This window comes from Acartia tonsa, chromosome 3, assembly GCF_053477335.1.
Source record: "Acartia tonsa isolate MP-2025a chromosome 3, ASM5347733v1, whole genome shotgun sequence".
NCBI classification, from domain to species: domain Eukaryota; kingdom Metazoa; phylum Arthropoda; class Copepoda; order Calanoida; family Acartiidae; genus Acartia; species Acartia tonsa.
In genome coordinates, this window is record NC_137262.1 from 3,567,803 (window position 1) to 3,591,293 (window position 23,491).

At 34.3% G+C, this 23,491-nt stretch overlaps 2 protein-coding genes across 6 annotated transcripts in view; both read left to right on the forward strand.

Annotated features, from left to right (window-relative positions):
* The first annotated feature begins 31 nt into the window (after positions 1-31).
* Positions 32-22,568, forward strand: LOC145313079 (uncharacterized). Of its 5 annotated transcripts, none has more exons than XR_013877235.1 (20): positions 32-1,003; positions 1,858-1,964; positions 2,806-2,998; positions 3,718-3,826; positions 4,414-4,615; positions 5,488-5,742; positions 6,536-6,726; positions 8,198-8,342; positions 9,324-9,466; positions 10,192-10,263; positions 10,792-10,940; positions 15,875-15,967; positions 16,431-16,916; positions 17,568-17,648; positions 18,513-18,636; positions 18,986-19,181; positions 19,788-19,931; positions 20,515-20,679; positions 21,327-21,811; positions 22,162-22,568. XR_013877235.1 is itself a non-coding variant. In XM_080152345.1 (19 exons), the coding sequence occupies exons 1-19, from the start codon at positions 617-619 to the stop codon at positions 21,469-21,471; spliced, it is 3,375 nt and encodes a 1,124-aa protein (XP_080008471.1). In that variant the 5' UTR covers positions 32-616; the 3' UTR covers positions 21,472-21,849. The 5 variants fall into 5 exon arrangements, 2 of the variants coding, with proteins under 2 accessions (XP_080008471.1, XP_080008470.1); XR_013877234.1 differs by having other exon boundaries at positions 21,327-21,807; positions 22,124-22,568; XR_013877236.1 differs by having other exon boundaries at positions 21,327-21,807.
* The window catches only part of LOC145313078 (uncharacterized), a 54,144-nt gene continuing 53,219 nt past the window's right edge, over positions 22,567-23,491 (forward strand). The window contains exon 1 of the mRNA XM_080152343.1: positions 22,567-22,703. Coding sequence (XP_080008469.1) covers positions 22,671-22,703 — 33 coding nt within the window. The 5' untranslated portion in view covers positions 22,567-22,670. The remainder of the gene's footprint in view (positions 22,704-23,491) is intronic.

Consider the following 23,491-nt stretch of genomic DNA (forward strand, 5'->3'; position numbering starts at 1 on the left):
AACTTATCTTAATAAATTCGCGAAAGACGACTTTTGGCTAAAATGCGCAAAACGCGGCATTTAGTAAAAACAAAACATCCCTGAGCTGCTAACATAAACAAAGATAGAAAATGTCGAATTAAAAAGAGCAAAACGGCGATTTTATGGATCCATTGGCTGTGGACAACCGGAGGATTTTTCCGACCGCCGCAGCGGCTCAGCAAGCGAGCCGGCGGATTATTCTTCTTCAAACGCTGCCGTCGACAAATTACGCCTTTTTGCTGAAAGGCAAGAAAAGTCAAACAGCCTTTATCACCCAGAAAATGATAATAAGTCAGCCTTTAAAAGCGAATCTTCAAATGCATATAACAGTGACAGAAATCTAGCCGCTGTGGGGGGTCATAGCCATTTGGGGTACCCATATTTTGGCCAATACAATCCGTACCAGAATCAACAAATAAATCGGCCATCCGCGGAAAAGTTAGAGATTTTCCCCTCTGCAGACGGCGGAATCAACAGCCAAAGTGCCTCAACAACAACTGCAAATAAACGCTCTTCCGAGAAACTTGAAATATTTCCAAGTGAAAATAACCCAGATAAGTCAAAGGACAAATATTCCTCAAACTACGGCGGTGACATGTCTCGAAATTTTTCCACGTATTCTAACAACCAACAACAAGCATCTAGCTCTGCCGACCAGAAGGCGGAGAGATTTCCGCCGTGTGCCCAGACACCGGTTAAAAAGCCGGACGTCTTTTCACACGAACTTGACCAGCATCTAGAGGTCTTCCCGCAGACGCCTAAAAAGTCAAATAACGAGGACATTTTTATTGATGGTGAACATAGACGACCTAAAACTGAGGATTGTGACGATAGTCCGCCAAATTTGACGAGTAAAAAGGAAATATTTTCTTCGGATGAGAATGAAATGACTGAAAGTGATAAGTTTGAGTTCTTTTCTACGTATGGAAAGAAGTTGAAAGATAAAATGGAGAATTATACTGAAGATAGTCATACTTTAAAAGTAAGATTAATTTTAGTTACTTTACTTTTCTACTAGCGGCTACGCCCCCTAAAGGCCTCTAGGGGCGCTTGAGGAGGAGAGAGCCGAATTTGATAACCCAATTTCTTATTATTATTTTAGATTTTAAAAGAAAAAGTAAATTTTTTTTTTTTTGGAGGGGGGGGGGGCGGGTTGCCACCCCATTTTAAATCTTACTTAAAAAATAAAAAAAATCTTTTTTTTTTTTTTGGGGGGGGGGGGGTAATTTGGAGGGCGGTAGTACCCTCCGCCAAAATAGTTAAGAACCTTTCAGGGAACTTTAAGAAGCTACCCTTTTAAGGAGAACCCGATCGGTTCAGAGTTTAGCGATATCTTTCGGTACAGACAAACATCCTTTTGCTTTATTATAAGGATTTTTGGGCAGCACAAACTGTCCTATAAAATATTGTTGGCAGGAGCTTATTAAGATTATTTATCTCTACAAAATTCTATCATGCTCTTATTTTTTATATAATATTAAAATATTTATGATTTTCCTAGTTAAATGTAAGTTACTTGTCTGAAATATGTAGGTATTGTCTTTAATATTTTTAACTAACGTATGTCCTATAGTATATGACTGCATTTGACCAGCTCATTTTATCTTAAAGTATTCTAAATCGCATTTTCTTTTTGGTTAGGTAATAATTTTTAAACATTGCATTAGCATTAAAAAAATATCCTGTTTCATGCGAAAGGAAGGGGTATTAGAGGAGATATTTTAATTTGAATTGGTGTCCCTTAAATGTTCCAACTTACCAAGGCCTCACCTGGTGACATAATCTGAACCAATTTCCAAACATTAGGTATTTAACAATTTTTTTTATACATTTCAGCCTCAAGACATCGTGTTGGACTATCTGAAGAGTAGAGAAAAGTCAGATTACTGCCATAGATTTGATGCTGTTCTTTGGTCTGAAGAGGGCAGTTTAAAAATTCACAGGTTTGCCATTCTTAAAGATATGCATACCTATACCAACTCAACTCTTATTTTTGTTTTGTTTTTATTGCAAAAAAAATTCCAAGGGCCATCTCTCACGAGGAGGGTAAAGGTACCCTTTCCCAAATAGTTAAAATATTCCATGGATCTAAACCATATCGGTCAGGTGGTTAGCGAGATTCTTGGCTACATACCAGTCATACATACATACAAATTAGAAAGGCTTAACATTAGACATATCATATCCTAAAACCATCCTAGGTTCTGCTTCTAATAAGTTAATCTCAATCTCAATTACCTATTAATATAAGTGGGGGGGGGGGGGGGGGGGATAAGATATCGAGCTTATTTTTTAATGGAGCCTTTTATTACATAAATGAGTTGATTAATGATTAGCCACCCTATATTTCATTTTTGCACTATGCTTCTAGGTTTTTTTTGGTAAAACAAACCCCCCAAATACAAAATCTATAAGTTTTGAGCTTACAAGCCCCTAGAAGTAAAGTGCAAAAATGAAATATGGGGTGGCTAATCAAATCATTCATTATGTAATAAAAGGCTCTAGTAAAAAATCAGCTCGATATCTTAAAAAATAAGCACAGAACTTAAAATTTTAGTGTTTTGGGGGTCTTTGGCCCCACTAGCCCCTAGAAGGAAAGTCCCAAAATTCAATTTTCAAAGTTTTACAGGTAGATCCAATCATATAAGAGAGTTTAAAAAAAGAATTAGGTTGATAACTATAAAAACAAGCCCAAACGGCCAGGGCAAAATTTGATACTGAATTTTCATTTCCTATAAGTGTACAAACTCCCCCCCCCCTTATTTACCTTTTGATTTATTTTAGACTGATCCTGGCGGCTTCCAGTCCGTTGTTAGCCTCCTGCATGTGGGAGGACAGCGAGGACATAGAGAGTATATTTGTGGAGGGTGCTAGTATGCGGGCACTTAAGGAGGCGGGAAAATTTTTGTATGAGGGCGGTCAAAAGCCCAGCGAGGAATGTGTAGAGATTTTGAGTCAGCTGGGAATTACTGCTAGTGTAAGTTTTAATAATTGAAATATATCATATTTAATCATAAGTTTAGAGCGTAGTCTGTAAATTGGCCCTTAAAGTTTTAAATATTTAAGAAAAAAATGCTAGTTTCTAATATTAAACATGTATGACAACTTTCAGAGTAGCGAAGCCCAAAACTAGTTGATTGTAAGACATACGAAAAAAGTGCTTTGGATAGCAGATCTTAAGTTATCATGAATTAAAACCTTTTTTTTAAATCTTGCCATTTATGTTTTATATTTATATTTTAGTAGATTGCCTGACAGAAAGACCAACGGAATATACTGAATGCTTAAAATCTATGAATTTTAAAGGCTGCTAGCTGCCAAACGGCTGAACGTACAGATCATACCCGCACACCATTATAAGCGGTATAAGAAGGCCTACAAATAATTTGGAATAGCCAAGATCCAATGATACTTAGGGAAAGCTTCACTGAAGAGAAAACGCGTAAACTAGGCCTTTTTCGCGCATTTCTTTGCACTGTGAGATAATTATGCATTATTAATTTATGGCTATTCTAGATTGTTTGTAGGCCTTCTTATGCCGCTTAAAACAGTGTGCAGGTATGATCTGTACGTTCAGCCGTTTGGCAGCTAGCAGCCTTTAAAATTCATAGATTTTTGGCAATATTCGTTACCAGCAATATTTTACCATGATCTGCAGTAGATCCGAAAAATCAATAATTATGATGATATTATCAGGGACTAAATAAACAATGGAAAGGAAAGTCGCGATCCATAGAAGTGAAGCCAGATCTTTCAGCCATGGATGATGAGGTTTCTAGTCTTGACAGGGAAAAATATGTTAAAGGTATGATATTCTGTATGATTAAAGATTATCTTTTTCAGTTTTTACTAGTTTATGCGTCCATAGGCTCTAGGGTAGCGCGGTTAGGTCAGAAAAAATAGCATAAAACCACCATTAGAAGCTTCCCTTTAGAGTACAGCCCTTTCTGACCATCGATTTCCAGACCTTTTGCTGCAGACAAAACAAGCATATTTTATATTTCCGGACTTGCTAATTTACAGCTAGGGATGGCAATCCGTCTAATTTTTGGACTGGATTCGGATTCTTACAAGAATCCGTCCAAAAATAAACGGATTCTCCGCGGATTCCGGATTCTTATTTTTTTTACGGTCCCGGATTCCGTATTCTAATAAAATTTGAAAAGGCTTTTTAAAAAAATAAGGGATAAAATACTTACAGCTATATTTGAAAGAGGTTGGTGGGACGATTCTAAAGCCAGTTTCTCTTTGGAAGGTTGAGTTCTCCTCCCTCAAAATGGGAAAAATACATAGCTTTACTGCAAAGGAGATCCATATTTATTGAGATCTTAAGGTACAAACACAAAGAAAGGCATAATGCCTTTAAAAAATTGTTAATTCACTAATGTTTAGATGAACCCGATGAGTTAGGAGTTGATGACAATACCATGCTCGATGACGATGAGGGTGTTGAAGTGAATGAGGATCGAGGCACTGAACATGACCTACCTGAAGGAACTGACAAATCAACCCTGCTTGGGATACAAATGTATTTTACTCCGAGTGAGGCGGGGTATGAGTTTCTACAGTGTAGTCTCTGTTTTATGACTGTTAGGTAAGAACTTATTTTCTTATTTTATACCCATATTTGCGACAACTTTTGTTTTATAAATTCTTCCAATTTATAACAACTACAAAAACCCCGCCCCTCTCGTAATATAAATATTTGCCATAATCAGGGATGGAGGGGACATTAGACTGTAATTTACACTGGTACCCAAAGTTTTGTAACCACGTCAATCAATCTTAATCTTTGGCTCAAAAACTTAGGGTACTTTACGGATAATTAAATTTATCATCATCCCATCCACACTAGATAGGAGTCATTAACTCCATTTCCTGCCTCGATTACCAAAACTATCTAATGGTTAGTTTGTTACCCATAGGGTTTATCGCAGAAGCTTTAATTTTTTTTCTTACAGATATAAATAAAGTGTATGTGGTTGACTATAATAGAATCTTGGGATCTACTGCAGTTTACGGTAAAATATTTCTGGTAACGAATATTTTCAAAAATCTATGAATTTTAAAGGCTGCTAGCTGCCAAACGGCTGAACGTACAGATCATGCCCGCACTCTGTTTCAAGCGGCATAATAAGGCCTACAAATAATCTGGAATAGCCATAAATCAATAATGCATAATTATCTCACAGTGCAGAGAAATGTGCGGAAAAGACCTATTTTACGCGTGTTTTCTTCAGTGAAGCTTTCCCTGTGCATCATTGGATCTTGGCTATTCAAGATTATTTGTAGACCTTCTTATACCGCTTAAAAGGGTGTGCGGGTATGATCTGTACGTTCAGCCGTTTGGCAGCTAGCAGCCTTTATAATTCATAGATTTTTGGCAATATTGCAAACCAGCAATATTTTACCGTGAACTGCAGTAGATCCGAATCTTGTGTTTTTACCATTTTACCTGTTTTCCAGGAATACTGAGAGTTCTATGTTACAACACTTCAACAACCATCCTGACGAGCTTGACAAAATTAAAATTGAAGTTGAAGAGGCCTTGAAGAACGACGAGGACGGTGGTGGTGGTGGTGAGACTGTGAAGAAGACAAAGGCCAGCAAGATCTGGGATTTCTTTGATAGGTTGGATGGCAGACAGTCTATATGCACGACTTGTGGAAAAACTTTGAATACTGTGGAAGGATCAACGTCACAACTCGTCTACCATTTAAAGTAAGTTTTCCTTTCTTTGCTCCTAAAACAATAGTATATAAAAAATTCTCAGTGAGCGTCTGTATGCATGACACTCTTTTTTCATTTGCTTCCCCTCTTCGACATATCTTATTTTTTTTATCGGAATTTGATTTTTTTGGCTTAAAGCATTAGAAAATATATTCTTGTTCTCTGCAGTTATTGTATTTTTGTCTGTAAAAATTAGCAAGTTGAAAATTTATTAACATCTTGGCCTTTTTTCTAGATGTGCTCTTTAGGGGTTGTATTGCTATTTACTTCACTACAACCCCCCTTCCCCCTCCTACATTTCATTCAATATCCAAATCGTATTCTTGTTATGCAATATTATTAAATTTATCCGTTAGCTTTTTTATTATTCGGATTCGGATTCTTATAAGAATCCGTCCAAAAAAGGCGGATACCGGATTCTAGCAATATTTTAAAAGGCTTTTTAAAAAAATTAAAAATATAAGTGTTACATATGTCCTAAAAATGTATGTTCTTGGTGTTCTCTATAATTCACTTCCGAGAATCGAACCAGATTTTAAAAGATTTTATATAGAATGATGATAATCTTTGCCTTCAAAAAGGGGGAGTTGAAAGAAAAAACACAAGACGCTAAGTTAGCCTACCAATTAAGAATCCGAATCCGCTATTAAAAACGGATTCCAGATTCGGATTCCAAAATTAACCAAAAATTAGGCGAATTCAGGATCCCGGATTCGGATACGGATTGCCAACCCTATTCATTATATTACTTTCTGCGGCAGCTGTTCCACATTTATTAATTTAGATCAAAGCACAGTGAAGAATACCAAGAGTACAACAAGCACAAGGGTCCTGTTGGCCGTCCCAAGGGCAGTGTGGCCAAGAAAGATCCTAATCAAGAGTTAGGCACAACCAAAGTGAAGCTTACCAAAGAAGATAGGGCTGCTAGGAAGGCAGAGAAGATGGAGAGAAAAAGAAGAAAGCGACAAAAAATGAAGGAATGTTCTTACAAAATATTATCTTTACTGTTCCTAACGTAAATTAAGTATGCCATAATACCTTACTTCTACGATAGGCTAATAATATATATTTATATGTTTAGAAGACTTCTTTAGATAAATTTAACAACGTTTTTTGTTGAAAAGGGATAGTTTCACGAAGTGCAATTTAAAAAAAATAGCGAACTGTAAGTTTTTTCTATTTTAAATAGCGTAGTAGTGAATAATATAAAGTTATTGAGTAAAATTAAAAGATTTGACCAGGGATTTTCCTTAAAAAATGAGTTTTTCATTTTTATTTTCAACTTCTTTGCATGTTATATATGGCAAAAACTTTTTTGTCATAAATACAACTTTAGATAGCATTTACTAGTTAAAAGAACTTCAAACGTTTTATACAACAAAGTACACATTACAACAAAGAATGACCAATAAAATATTTAATATAGTACTTAGAGTAGTGATCTTTTATTAGGCAATGGATAGATATGATTGTGATAAAGAATTTTAACATTGACCTGAACGACCTTTTTTTATTTGACAATATCTAAAAAAAAGTTAGTGATTTGCAACATAAATTACATGAGAATGGTCTTTATATATATATTTATATGTTGTCTGGTTAGTTGGTATTTCCGCGTGAGATAATGTGTATATTGTAAGTAAACCGTACGGTTTTCTTTATTTTTTTAAAAAGGATCTATAGAAAACCTGTCCTATAATGAACCGGACGTTATTTTTTATGTTTTTTAAGTAACTTGTCCCAAGGGGAATCCCTGTTCAATTTTTTTATAACTCTTGTGAAATATGTGGAAAAAGATTCTTTGATATTGGTGTTTTGGCTATACATATTTGGAAAAAAATAGACCATTCTCATGTAATTTATGTGGCAAATCACTTTAACTTTTTTAGATATTGTCAAATAAAAAAAGTTTGGTCTGGTCAATGTTAAAAATTCTTTAACATATAATCATATCTATCCAATGCCTAATATATTCTACTAAGACATATAAAAGTTCACTACTCTAAGTACCTTAACTCTTTAAATACACTTCGTAGAACTATCCCTTTATTTAATTGAATTTTTTTATCGTATTCATTAGAAATAGTTTAATATCCGGTGGATTAGAACCGGTTCTCAACCATCGTTAAAACTATGTCTAGCATCGTATAATATCCAGTTTTCTACGAATATAAAATTGTACAATCATAAGTTTAAAACCAGTTTTATTTGCCAGTGCCTTCGGCATCTCGGTGCAAGAATACTTGATAAATCTTATAATTATACATTTTATATCCGCGGAAAGCTGCAAGAAATAACTATTATTGTATACCTAAATAGAAAAATGAAATACAAGCAAATAAAAAAACAAACCAAAAGAAAGCAAAATTATAGAGAACTGTTGATATATTGCTAATGCCTTAGAAACCTTTTTTGTTCACTGATGTAATGTTTGAACATTGGTCTTAGGTTCGAGCCGCGGCAAGGCTTGAATTTAGCGACGAGGAGATGGAAGGGGAGGGGCTAGAGGAGGGGGATGATGGAGAAGCTGGTGGTCACAAGGAGAGAAAATTACACAAGCGGCGCAGTCATATCTGGTTCTACTTTAAAAAGTAAGAAAAGTATTTTATATGTGAAAAACTTCGGTGCTTTACCTTAAATCCTTCAGTGCTTTAAATACATTGAAGACAAGGATGACAACATCCATGAAAGCGAAGCTCTGAAATGGAATGACAAACGAACATTAACACTTGTAGATTGTCAGAACTGAATTAGCAGAATATAAATGCATCAGTAAAAGCAATATTGTAAGTAATTTTTGTTGCAAAACTGCACAAATAGATGATACTGTTTAAGGACATGCTTACATTTTTGGGACTTGTTTATAGAGATGCTTCGCTTATAACATTGTACCTTGTTGTAATAGGAATCAGTTTTTAAAAAATCAGAAGAATCGGATAATTTTAACATACAAAAATTTTTTGTCAAAAAAGTTTAAAATTTAAACAATTTACAATTTTAACCTGTTTAAATTAACGAAAAGAGCTAAAAGGACGGACGGAAGGACCTACCCTAATTTATTATAGAAAAGCTTCGCTTTTAAAAAGGATATGATTATTTTTTTTCTTTTTGTCTAACCTCTAAGGGAGACAATAACCCTGGGGTACCTATGCCTTCGGTGCCCTAACTGTGGGTCAACACTGTACCCCTTTTAACCTTACCTAACTATTATTTTGTACCTATGAACTAAGTCAAAAAGTGAATATTTCTTACTCTAGGTAAAGTAGGTATTATTACTTAATAGTTAGAGTAAAACACTAGAGGGAGAAAGGGTTAGATAATAATATCTCCCATAGCAACTGCCCTTTCTATTGGGTCATTGAAAATCAACCAATGGTGTCGCTTATATTAACACAGCCAAGTAGCAGAAAATAATTTAGAGGCAGACGAAAGAGGCTTTTGAAAAAGGAAGGGAAGTAGTTGTCTGTATATACATCTATTCTATAGATCTGTTCCTTAATGTATTAAGAAAAATATTTATTAATTTTTTTTCATGTATAGCCATTAGATTTCAATAGGATACTTTTTTTTAGGCAAACGGAAGAGGATATCGAATGTAAAGTTTGTAGAAAAAATATTGTAATGTCCAAAAGTTCCCGAGGATCTACAACCTTGTTGATTCAACATCTTAGATGTAAACATGCACATGAATACAAAGTCTTCCAGGCTATGAAAGGTAAAACTTTATCCAATACTTTGTTGCATAAATCAAAATAGTATATTGCAGGGTTTCGGATCCGCATTGATTTTTTGCGGATCCGGATCCTCAAAATTTGGTCAGTGCGGATCCGGATCCTTGACAATAAAAATAAAATCACCAAACCTTTCAAAAAATATTTATTCTTTAATTCGAAGTCAAAAATACTTTTAATTTTCAAGTCTGACCCTAAACCTTAAAGATTGGCTCTCATCAAGAGAATGTCTGAGATTGTATACCTATAAATTTAGGTAGATTTTTCCATTTTTTCCGCATTTTTTTGAGTCCAAGTATCCGGATCCGCATTTTTTTGCGGATCCGGATCCTTGGACTCGAAAATATGCGGATCCTTGCGGATCCGGATCCGAAACCCTGGTATATTGAATTATTTTCAGGAATATTATTATTTATAGATATAGAACAAAAGCCGCTAGATTGATTTTACCAAGGGAGGAGAGGGTATTTGACTGTAAATGTAAATCATATAATTTGTTTTAGTTTCTTATTTAACATTATGCTTGAATTGTACAACCCTTTTTTTTCACCAAATATTTTAATTTACAGAAGGGATAATTTTGTTAAGGTGCAAATTATTGTCCATTTTCGTATCCTTTAAAATACCACAAAATTTTTTAAAATCTAAACTTAATAATATTTTTTAATACCTACCTAGTTATGAAATACATAATCTTATATAATTTTAGGAAAAGCAATGATTAACAAACAGGTTATTGAGGAGATTGATCAAGACATCAAGCTTAAGAGCCTACCAAAGGGTAAAAATAATTTTTATTTAGTAGAGCAGCTAATCTACAACTAGGTACCTATATGTTTGGGGACAGTTGATAACGGCATGAGATACGTTTTTAGTTTGTCCTGAGGCACTAGGTAACATCCCAACTATTGCAGACAACTAACCCTTTCCTTGTTATAGCTTTGTCTTGAAGTCCTAAGATAGCAAGGCATTTCTCGCGCATATCCTTTTATATAAAGTAGTTTATTTTGTCTGCACTTTAAGTTCTCAGTAACTACTGAACCATTTTTGTTCTCTTTTCAAAAGCGAAGCTTTTCTATAATTAGGGTCGGTCCGTCCGTCCGTCACGGATAGCTTTTTTTTAAGATATGCCTCGCATAGGTCCTGTGGTGGTTTAAGGCTATTTTGTTTCAGATTTAAGTCTTGAGATGGTTTTAAGCTATTTGTCCGCTACGAATACAAAGCATCCCTATGCTAGGTAGTAGGGGCATAGCGGCGCTAGTCTTATTAATATTGCTTATAAAAATCTAAGAAATTTTAATAATTTAAGGATCTACATTGACCCTGGCGGAGCTAAACGGGGATGGAATTAAGAAAGAGGTTCAGGAGAAGATAGCTAAATCCAAGGGCTCCATGGCCTGGCTGCATTTTGCCAATGTTCCCGGCGACCCTACCTCAGCTGTTTGTAATTCTTGTCAGGTAAGCTTAACAACTCTTTAATTGAGAAATAAGGTATAACCAACAAGCGAAATAAATCTAAAATTATTTATGGGGGGCAAATGGACGGAGGTCGTTAATTTTACGATGTGTTGCCACCCAACGACAGCTGAAAAACACATATAGGTGATTTTTTCCCGAATTAATTTCATTGTTGGTAGAAGCTGTCTTTAATCAAGTAATACGATATCTGTATGTTTGTGTGTGTCTGTACTAAAATATCTTGCAAAGAACTGCAATAATATTATTGTTTTACTTCACAGTGAACTTTCTTTAAAGTTTCTTGTATGTCTAGGGAAGGTTTGTAACAATTTTAATTGTGGGGGGTGGGTATCTCATTCTTCATCTTACCAAAAAAATCCCCTTTAACGGTAAAATTTTCCCTACCCAAGGAAAACTTAATCCCGAGAAAAATAACTTTTTACAGCTGACGTATTATAAGGATGTATTACGTAGGGTTGACAATCCGTCCAATTTTTGGACCGGATTCGGATTCTTACAAAAATCCGCATAAAAATTAAACGGATTAATCCGTGGATTCCAGATTATTATTTTTTGACGGATTTCGGATACGGATTCTAGTAATATTTTAAATGGTATATTGAAAAATAAATTTAGGGATTAAATTTTACCGGGTACTGGAAAGAATCTAAAACTGCATTTTTTCAAATTTTCACAGTAGCTTTTCTCCTATTTCTAGACCCTACAGCGGCCAAAATGACTTTGTTAAAATACATATTTGGACAAAAAAAAAACTCAAGATGCTAATTTTATCCTATCAATTAAGTATCCGAATTCGCTATTAAAATAACGGATTCCGGATTCGGATTCTGGATTCCAAAATGTCCAAAAATTGGACTGAGTCCGGATTGTCAACCCTAGTATTACGTAATGAATATTATGTGCCCTTTCATGCCTAAATTGAGAACACGATTCTAAACAACATAATAGGTAGTCAGCTTTTTTCTATTTTAGGTCCAAATTAGGGATTCTTCTTTAAAACTTTCTATATTTACCTTTAATAAATGCTAAATCTTGCTTAGCTCAAAATATTAAGTACATTAGTACCAGGCTTTAATGTACTGTACAGTGTGTCGAATTTAACATGTCATATGACCAGCTACCAAGACCATATTAGTTCTGCACCTGGTTTGCAAGGAATAATATAATCAAGGTAGAAATTGTAGCATGATATGAGCATAATACTTTCATTTTTAAATGCTGAAAATATTCAACAACCATTCGGCTTATTTTTTTCTTTTGTTAAATTTAACATTAAATTTCTGTTACAATGTTAGATTTTATTAAATGAAATAGCTATAGGATTAATTTAAATTATGTCCATTGGAAGAGCCAATAATTATGAAAATGATTATATTCTTGAGACACCTAGAGGCGAATTTTTAAACTACATATAGTAATAGGTATTTTCTCTATAATTAGGAAATATGTACTCTAAGAAATATGAGCCCCCCAAGGAAAACTTTAAAGCTCAACATTATATTATTTTGTAAGGGGAGGCTTTAGAGTTGATCTTCCTACGTCCTTTTAACTTAATGCTAATCTATAAATTAGCTTCATATATTATTGCACAATTGAGCCAGGATCAATGTGTGCAAAAATCTTTCTGATTCGCAAGTGTGTTTAACCTAGTCCTTAGGATAGCTATCATGAACATATCTTATCCGTGCCCGGCTATCTTGGATTAGAATGTCCTTGGTAGAAATTTCAGCATAACAGAAAAGAATAGGTTTAATGTATAATTGCATCTCCTTTAGAATTCAATTATATTGGAAAACAATAAATTCTTAAATTAAAGTTGCGTGTTTTCAATTTTTAATATTTTTGTAGTTTCTTAATCAAATGGTATTAATTTACCGCAACACTGATAAAATTTGTTATCCTATTGCATTTATCAAATATTAAATAGACACCTAGTGGTGGAATTTTAAACTACACAGAATACAAAATTAACAAAGAATTATCATTTATGACCTTATGTGTGTTTTTAGAGTAAGTATCTTAACACACTTAGTCTGTTCTATAAATGCTTACCCTACCTAACTATGTCTGTATCTACACAGTATACAATCAGTGGCGTGCACAGGGTTATGTCAGAGGGATGTGCGAAGTGCATCCGTAAATTTGGGCGCATTCCCTATGTGGGGAGAGGCGGTCATGCGTCTTGCGTCATATTGGCAGGGTGACGCAAATTTCAGATCTCAGTTTTCGCCGTTTGATTTACCATTTTTCTTTATAAGATTAAAGCGATGCTTGCTAGATTATCTAATTCGCTATAATATAAAAGAAAAATTTTTCTCAAATCGCCAAATCTGGGGTCTGAAATTTGCGTCACCCTTACAATCTGAAAGTGGGGAAGAGAATAAGGGATGGGGTAGAACCGGTTATCATGATGTTTTATTTTCTTGACTATAATTTAAACTCAATCTTCCTTGTAATTGCTAACATTTTCATTAGCTTCAAATATTTTGTACAATTGAACCAGGAACAATTTGTACTTCTCGAATGGGGATTACTACTTAACTTCTTTTATTTTAAGAGCTACAATGACCACATTAGCATAGTTGCCAGACTTTTTTTTGATCAATGTGTTCAAAAGAAGGTGTACATTGGGCCTTTGATGTGTTTATTTGTGGGGGAGAGAAAGGAAAAGGGGAAGAGAAAAGGGGAGAGGGGGTGTACATTACTTATAAAAGTCCATTTTCCTAAAGTTAAAAATGCGTACATTACGCACAAAATGCGTACATCTGGCACCGTTGAATTAAGCCTTTGCCTGGTTATTTAAAGGCTAATGTGACCAAAGTAGACATGTCAGCATAGTCAGGATATAAATGTTAATTAACCTTTTAAAGTTTTGTAAGTCAAGAATTATTTTTTTTTATTTTTACTGGATTTAAAATGTTATTTTTCCAAAAAAGCAGATTATAATTTCACAAATGAAACAAATCTGACATATTATCGAATACAAATTTTAAGTGATTAGTGAATTATGTTTCTCATATTTAAATGTAGACACCTAGTGATGAAATTATTAACTACATAATAGACAATTTTCTTAGGTTTATAACAAAAGAAATTATACCTTATTCTTTGGGAGCTAGTTAGGTGTAAAGGATTAAAATATATAAAATCTTTTATATTATTGAAGCCATCAATTGATTTCATTTGAAGAGAATAAATGTAATTTCGGGTTCATATGAAACTGCTTATTTCAGCTTTTTTCAGATAACTGATGATCCCCAAATTTGCTCATTGTTTATACCTTTTTCATGAGTTTGTTCAGGGAATTTGTATGTTGAATTTTGTTCAATTGTTATTTAGCCCGCAACTAAAATTCTTCTAATTTCCAAAAATTATACAACTTTTCTGTTTATTCGCCTATTTGATTTAAGTTGCTAATAAAACATTAGCCTCAAATATTAACGTACCCTTGAACCAGGACCAAGTAGCACTATAGTTATTTTCTTTCAAATATTATAATAACCTAGCTATCTTGATAATATTTACTCCATGCCTGGTTAATAGGAGTTATATTTCCATGATAGAAATGGTAGCACAATAGTAGTGTGATATTTTAAATTCCAATTAAATTCTTAGGATATAATATAAAGGTTTTAAAATTATAAATATTTAGCGTCTTTAACCTTTTAAGTTTATGATCGAATAGCTATGGTTTTTTATAGTTTTCGTCAATTTTATTGAATTTTAGAAATTAATTTCAAAAGATATAGAAATTTTGTTTTAAAAATAGAGACACATAGCGTCATAATTTTGTACTATATATATAACATGTAAAAATCTTGTATTATGTAGTTCAAAATTTATCCAACCCCGCCCCCCCCCCTTCCCTCCTTTGCAAAGTCATTAAACCAATGGGACCAATAATAAGCTTTAATAAACATTATTTCACGTTTAGTAGCAAAGCTACTCTATAAATCACTTCGCCTGTACGTCCATAACGTTTTAGAGGAAATGTGATTTTCTCGGCCTCTATTTAAGATAGATGATATGTTTTTTTTGAAGATCAGATTCCTTGTATTAATGATCCTCCAGTTTGCAATTTACTTAGTCTGTCGGCAGGGTTTCGGATCCGGATCCGCAAGGATCCGCATATTTTTGACTAAAAAAAATGCGGAAAAAATGGAAAAATCTACCTAAATTTATATAAAATCTCAGACATTCTCTTGATGAGAGCCAATCTTTAAGGTTTAGGTTCAGACTTGAAAATTAAAAGTATTTTGGACTTCGAATTAAAGAATAAAATTTTTTGAAAAATTTGGTGTTATTATTTTTATTGTCAAGGATCCGCATACAATCAATGCTGTCGGTCATGTTTCAAAGTTTTTTTTTATTTTATGTTTTTTCTTACTTTTCTGAAGCTTAATTACCTACTCTGTAAATTACTTTGTCCGTTTGTCTATCATTGTTTTTCCTGCTTCACTACTTATGGATGTCGTCATCATTTTTTAAAATTCAAGTACTGCTAACATTAACAGGAGTCAGCATCAAATATAATGTATATTAGAACCAGGAACTAATTATACAAGGGTTGTGTTATATAGAACTTAACATGTCTTAGGTACTAGCTACTATGATCATCTCAGTACCTGGAATCCTGAGCATATTCAACCAAAGTAGACATGACAGCACAATCTTATAGCTAAATACTCTATATATTAATGTTTGGTATCTAAAATTCAAATATCTATATTTTATATATTTAGTTTCTTGTATTTGGGTTGTTGTATAATATAGTAACATATTGATTAAAGATCTTAAATTCATATATTACATTAACAACAAAGCTTATTCATTTATGTAGCGTACTTTATATAGTCGAAGAGACATCTGACGGCAAAATATTGAACTACATACTAAACACTTGTGCTATATAGGTAAAAGTGGAAGGGGTAACAAGTGTTGATGTGCTGCTAGAACACCTACGAGTCACTCATATGGACATCTATGAAGTTGTTTACAATCCGCAGGCAAGGATTTATATAGAAGTTTTATAATTCTATTGGTAACATAGCTAGTTTAAAAAACGTATTAAATTTTTCTAAACTGCTGTTAAATGGACATACTGACTTTTTTGGTAATGATTATAAATTAGCTACGATTTTTTAATTTGTACCATATACCTATTGTTACAGGAATTATCATACCGAGTTTGAAATCAATAGTACAATTATATATAGGTAGTCTAAATTAATGATAAGAGATGACTAGTACGGACGGACCGTCTAACAATATTGTAGAAAAGCTTCACTTACTTGGTAAGATTTTTTGGTCGGAAGCTAAAGGTCTTGGTTTGCTCGAATGAGTATGGAAGTCTTTATACGCGTATTGGGGTGGTTTTAGGCTATTTCTTGATATTCTGCAACCTCTCCGAGAGGCTATGGGCGAAGCAACTAGTTAATTATAAAATATCTACTTATCTTTTTTTCGTAGGATACAAAATTAAGCCAGAAAGCAGTGGATATGGAGCTTACAATGTGCGAGTTCTGCTCGGAAACATTCCCGCGGGCTAAAATGATGCTCCACATTTATGCCGTGCACTTTGACGAGTGGGCAAACAACTACAAGGACCGGTTTGACCGCGTGCGGTCCTCGCTGGACCAACGTGCCATCCACGGGCCGTTCTACAAGTACTTAACGGCACACTATGTCTTTGATAGCGATCCGATAACGGCTGCGGATAACGGCGATAATGAGGATGAAATCGCTGGCGGGGAGTGTAAAATTTGTTATGTATTTGTGCAGAAGGACATTAATTCGCTGGAGACGCATCTGAAATTTTTCCATCCTGAGATTGATGTGTCTGAACGGATGCCGACGGCCTACTGGATCATGGCGTCGAATCAGGACAAGGAGGTGGGGTGTAACATTTGTGGAGATGTCTTTAGGAAAGAACATCTTTTTGTTGAACATATAAAGGTAATGCTTATTAATGAATTTAACAAGGTTGGGGTACCTAGGTAATGCCACATTTTAACAATCTAAATAAATCATTTTCTTATATATGTACATCGCACCCTCCATTAAATAAATGAATTAAATACCTATGTAATGAATAAAACTAAGAAGAGATAGTTCTACTCATTTTTCAAACATAGTGATCCATTTTATTTTATTCGTATTTAACAACAACTACATTTGTAGAGTCTTTACCATGTAATTTTCAAAATATGATGACTCAATTTTGTGTATCTTTTTTTCACATAATGGGCTTGACTGGGAAAAAGTAGGTATCAGTTTCATTTCCATCTACCCCCCCCCCTTGTGGGATTTTTAAAGTATCCATAGAAAGGGAGAAGTAGCTTGTGCTTGTATTGCATAAAATCATAAGTAAGCTTCAGTCGAAAGCGGTTATTAAGTCAAAGTGTTATTAAAATATGCGTTTAATTATACTAAGAGTTTTGTCAATATTAAGAACACTTAGACTTAATAATCGCTTTAGACTGAAGCTTACTCACGATTTTACGCAATACAAGCACAAGCTACTTCTCCCTTAGAAATGACTGTCAATTATATATCAGTGTAGTTGTCAAGTAGAACTTTGATAAGCAAAAATTATATTTTGTTTAGGATAAACATAAATGTGAACATCCAGACATAATGGATTGGAATGATGTACTTACAAGCCACAGCTCAAATGAAAACTTTAAGGTAACTTACCAACCTAACTTTTTAAAACAAGGATGATGATATTCAAGATTAGCTAACCTTGATCATAATTTAAAGAATTCAACAGATTTGTATACCTAAAGTTCTAAACTACGTCCTTCTAGCTATTTTTTGGTTCCATCCTACGTCATTTAATTGTAATAAACAGAACACCCCTACCCCTGTTTTTCATTTTTGAAAAACATTTTTCTATCTCCTATTTCAAATAGTCCTGTCACTTTGAGGCTCACCTAAGCCTTACTTAATCTAACCTAAAATAAGCATTTGACTGTAAATTACACAGGTACTCAAAGTTTTATGAATACGTTATCTTTTTCTTCGACTCAAAACTTTGAATACTTCTAATGAATGTTGACTGGTTAATTTCCAATTACCAGTATCCGAACCCTCATTTAAAAAATCTATTTACAGAAAGGGTAATTTTTTTCTATTCATTCATAAAATCTATGAATTTTAATAAAGGCTGCTAGCTTCAAAATGGCTTAACGTAAAAAACATACCCGCACACCATTTTAAGCGGCATAAGAAGGCCTACAAATAATCTGGAAGAGCCAAGATCCAATGATGGACAGGTTAAGCTTCACTGAAGAAAAAACGCGTAAAATAGGTCTTTTTTGCGCATTTCTCTGCAATGCGAGATAATTATGCATTATCGATTTATGGCTATTCCAGATTATTTGTAGGCCTTCTTATGCCGCTTAAAACAGTGTGCGGGCATGATCTGTACGTTCAGCCGTTTGGCAGCTAGAAACCTTTAAAATTAATAGATTTTTTGGAAATATTCGCTACCAGGAATATTTTACCGTGAACTGCAGTTGATCCAAAAGACTTACCTATCTAATTCAGGTTGCCGTATTATTGGAGAAATATGACAAGACTAACAACTACTGGGAGCATGGTAAACTACCATTACATGGAGAATATGCCCGTCTTGATGATCCCATCTTCAGAACTTGCATTGAGTGCAAAAAGGAATGTTCATAAAATAAGTAATTTTGTACATAAATTGTACTTTTCTTACCAATAATGTGTTAGGATGTTCCGACGCATGATCCTATTGGTCAAATTATGGGATTGGGTATCTAGACTTTTTATATTTATTATTCAAACTTACAGGCGAAAATTTGTCATCAATTTAGGTTGTTGCAATGGTACTCATTTATTTGTAGGAGGGGAAGGGATAGGAGTAAAGGGGAGGATGGTAGGTATCTCTATTTTGGCCAGCTGCTGCGAGTATCACTGAGTACATGAAAATCTGGCGCAACATCTAAGTAATAATATATCGAATTATCATTTATTTTATGAACATTGTTAAAATCAGGTGTTTGCCTCATCCAGCTCTATGCGTTACCACCAGCGTGTGGTTCACAGCGGCGAGAAACCATTCAAGTGTAACATGTGTGACAAAGTTTTCAACAGGAATGATACCCTGCAGACACACATAGCCAGCCACTCAGATCTGAAGCCGTTCATGTGCTCGGTGTGTGGCAAACAGTTTGGCCGCAGACACGTTAGGTAATTTTTTTAGCACAGTTAATCACATAAAACATTTTTTAGTACCGGTAATCTTATACCTACTTAAATGATTTTTTGGGGGGCTATGTTAACTTTTTATGATTTTTGCATATGAACATCGCAAGAATTTTGAGTTTTAATCAGGAAGGGATTGGAAATTGAAATTATACGGTACTTTTCTACCAATGATTTTATTTTATGGGGGAAATTTTGTTCATCAAAATTGAAGTTTTACATCGATCGCGGATTCCGGATTCTTATTTTTAGCGGATTCCGGATTCTAGCAATACTTTAAAAGGTTTTTTTTTAAATTGAAAAAATTAAAGTGCTACATATGTCTTAAAAATTAATGTTCTTGGTGATCTCTACCTACAATTCACTTCCGAGAATCGAACCAGATTTTAAAAGATATTATATATAATGATGATAATGACAATTATTAAAAAAACTCAAGACGCTAATTTAAGCTTACCAATTAAGAATCCGAATCCGCTATTAATAAACGGATTCCGGATTCTGATTCTAAAATTGGGCGGATTCCGGATTCGGATTCGGATTGCCAACTCTACTTAATAGCCCAGGTATACATCTTTGTTGTTTATTTAGGGATACCCATGAGAGGCGGCATAAGGGTGACCGTCGGTACCCGTGCCATCTGTGCGTCAAGAAATTCGCCAGCTCCCAGCAGCTCAAGAATCACATCAGAGTTCATACAGGAGAGAAACCGTTTAGCTGTGAACACTGTGGCAGGTAAAATAAATAAATAATAGCTTTTTTTTGCTCCAATGGCCACTTTAACAATCTCTATATAGATTGTCTGTGAGTAGGGAACACTCTAAGCCAATTTTAATTGGATTTTTAATTTTTAAATGAACGACAGTAACTTTTTTGTTTAAAATAGCACAATTTTCACTAAACCTATGACAAAGTAACTAAATTTCAAAAATAATTGAAATCTTAATTTTGTTGGTGTGTAACTATGCAGCAGTTTAAGTTAATTTTTTTGACAATTTGTCATATTTAGACCTTATTCAATTCAGGTCAATATTTTGAATTTCAGATATACCAACCAGGAGAATAAAAAATATTTTTTCTTTGAAAGATTTTATTTTAACCACATTTGTGTGCTTTAGGACCTTTGCTAGAAAGCATCAGTTGGTGACACATTTGCGAGTACACACCGGTGAAAAACCATATCCATGCGACAAATGCAGCCAAACTTTCAAGCATTACTCAACCCGCAAGAATCACAAATGTTTTGGCGCCGGAGGCACCGGCGGTGATAGGTAAGCGCGCACAATGCCACGTTTTATTTACGTTATTTTTGTTACAGGATGTTCGCTGTTAAGCACCAGCTGGTGACACACTTGCGAGTGCACACGGGGGAGAAGCCATATGACTGCACCAAGTGTAGCCAGAAGTTCAAGCATTTGTCCACGCGGCGCAATCACAAGTGCTTTGGAGGAGGGGGCAGTGGTGGAGGCGCCCCCCCGGACAGGTATGATTAATACCTGGTTATTAGTATACCTTTGCGGGGGGCCCCCAACTGAATAACCTTTACCAACAGTAAAATTATATTAGACAATCTAAAATCTGTAAAGATTCAAAAGGTCTATATTACTATTTTTTAGTTTGATGGAATTGGTTGATTCAGTTGGGGTCGCCAAGATGGTGTTTCAAAGCCCCCCTCCGCAAGAATGTTATATTATTTTTTAATGAATTCTCTTTATTTTGAATTGCTTTAAAAGAAACTATTCATTTTTAGCCTTTAAAATAAGTTTTCATGATTCAGTCAAGCCATAATTTTTCAAAAAAATAGAAGACAGAGCAAAAAAGTAACTGAAAAGATGTTTTTTTTTCTAATATTGCAATATCAGTGTTCCTGATATAGATAATTTGTGTGTAAGGGGGGGGGGGAGGGGGCTCAGAAATTAACCATCCCCGTGCAGAAAAGGCACTTAGTTTTGTCTTCCAATTTGGTATGAGTAACCCCTGGTAGATCTTTTTTCTCAAAGTTAAATAAAAGATGAAAAGTAGGTAGCTGTGACTTTTGTGCACGGATTTCTAGAAGGATGCATTCTGAGCCCCCTTCCCCCCTTTGGTTAACAGTTTCTTACAGGCTAATCATTAATGTTTATTATTTAGGAAACAAGAACCAGGAGGATCAAGTGAGCATGGCGGAGAAAATCCGGGCGTGTCCCCGCAACACAACGCTCTACGAGACCCACGAGACATTAGGGATCAGCTGTTCAGACTGCCACTCAACCAGGCCTACCCTATGGGATTGTAGTAGGCATATAAACAACTTATATACGAGCAGAAGCAAACGTTTTGGTCAGTCCATTAGTTTTATTTTTTTAAATTTTTGTTGTTGTCAATGACTTGAATATATATGCTTTAATTTTGAAAAGTGTTGAAGCCAAGCAAAGTTCTTCCTTATTTCCACAAAAGTTGACAATTGAAGAATGATTAGTACCTATAGTTTTTTTGTATTTATAATTTGATTGCCATATGTAAATATTTTAACAAGCCAGGACTCGAAACTTTAAGTCACAAAAACCAGTTTTATCCCTGAAATAGTCTACCTACCTAAGCTGCTGAAAACTTGTTTTGTATTATTTGTGAAGTAGGTATTGTTAATAGTTATTTAAATAATCTTGTAGTCATCTTCCTTTTAGTTCTCTTATCCTTGTAATAAAGTAACAAGATGTTTGTTTGTTGTCTGTAGCTTAAGATCTACAGTTTTTTTTTACAGTTTGGATTATTATAGGTCCAGGTAAGGTTTTTTTTACCATTTTTTGGGGAGAGCACCTCCACTCTCCCAAAATAAATGGCCACTGGTAAACCCCCCCCCCCCTTAAAAAATGTATCCTTTTCTTTTGTAGACTAAGGTGAAAAGTGGAGGTTTGCTCCCCCCCTCGAATTATTTCAAGTGTCCCTAGAAGCCTGCAGGGGCGTAGTCACTAGTGTACTATAACAGACTGCTTTAATTATGTATGATTCTATGCAAATGTGTAACAACTATTATTGTACAATACTATGCAATTATTAAATTTATTGACCTTACTATTTGAAAGCGATATTATTTTTTTTACATCAAGTGCTTCTTACAGGTGTTTTTTTTTAGATTGAAAACATAATATCAGAACCTAAAAAGAAATAAAAACTAAAGCCATATTGTTCATTATTATTTGACCATAAAATTCACCAACATTTTAAAAATGACTCACATCGACATTTTAAAATTTTTGCTTTAGTGTCTAAACTTGTAAACATTGTACATAGATTAAGTAGTTATTTTATTACCATTATGTTATGTTATAGTCCTTTTTGTTCATTATGTATCATAATTATGCTTATATTGATTTATGAATCTTTCAGATAAAATGAATATCCACAGTTTCACCTTAAATTGTCATCAAACTATTATATAAAAGCTGTCTGGCTAATTTATATTTTGATTTTTAGTCTTAAAAAAAAAATTTCAAAATGACTGCTAAACCATCTAAAAAAACAAACAAGGTAGGTGCCTATCTATCTTGTGATCAAAATAATTTGGTAGTTTTTTTTCTTGCTAAAATTGTCATTCGCGGATTTTTCGAAGGTAGTCAACTTAAGCGCCATTTTTCGCCATGAAGGAGGTCAGCTAGATTAAAATAGACGCCAGATTCGGAATCTCCGACCCCTAATTGAATGGGAAAATGGTCTTCAATTTTTCATATAGGCCCTACGGGGCTATAATATCCAAAACCAATTTTTTGTGACGTTGAGGGTGGTCCTTTATCTAAAACTTGCGGCTACTCCACTAGAGGTCTCTAGGAAAACTAGTGAACTGGTGGGGATAGGTTAGTTGACTTTCAACTTTAGTTTTAAAAAGAATAAGAACATTATAGTAGGGTAGGGGATTCAAAATAGTTAAAACCTTCCCTGGACCTATTTTATGCAACACTAAAAAGCAGTATTATGCGGATTGCGAGATATTAATCTAGACTCATAGACAGACAGACATCCAGTTACTTTTATAAAAGGATGATGTTTCAGTAGCTTAACTGCTCTATAACTAGGGCAGTTCAGTCTGTCTGACAGCATAACGAAGTATAACTTGCTTGCTATTATGCTAAACATAATCAATACTAAGCTAATTTTAATTTAACGATAAGATTTCCTAGAATAGGTGATTGCTTTAATTAAACCTTGCTATATTTAGGTTTATAGGTTTAAAATCTGAAATAATGTAACACTTTTTAAAAGCGAAGCTCTTCTACAGGGTCGGTCCGTCCGTACGTCCGTGAAAGGAAAGCTTTTTTCAT

Bases quoted from the DNA above. Each gene is read 5' to 3' on its own strand.
- LOC145313079 (XM_080152344.1), top strand. From the start codon at position 617: ATGTCTCGAAATTTTTCCACGTATTCTAACAACCAACAACAAGCATCT. The intron at 3,827-4,413 runs GTATGATATTCT...ACTAATGTTTAG, and splicing joins CAGGGAAAAATATGTTAAAG to ATGAACCCGATGAGTTAGGA. The intron at 5,743-6,535 runs GTAAGTTTTCCT...TTATTAATTTAG, and splicing joins CAACTCGTCTACCATTTAAA to ATCAAAGCACAGTGAAGAAT.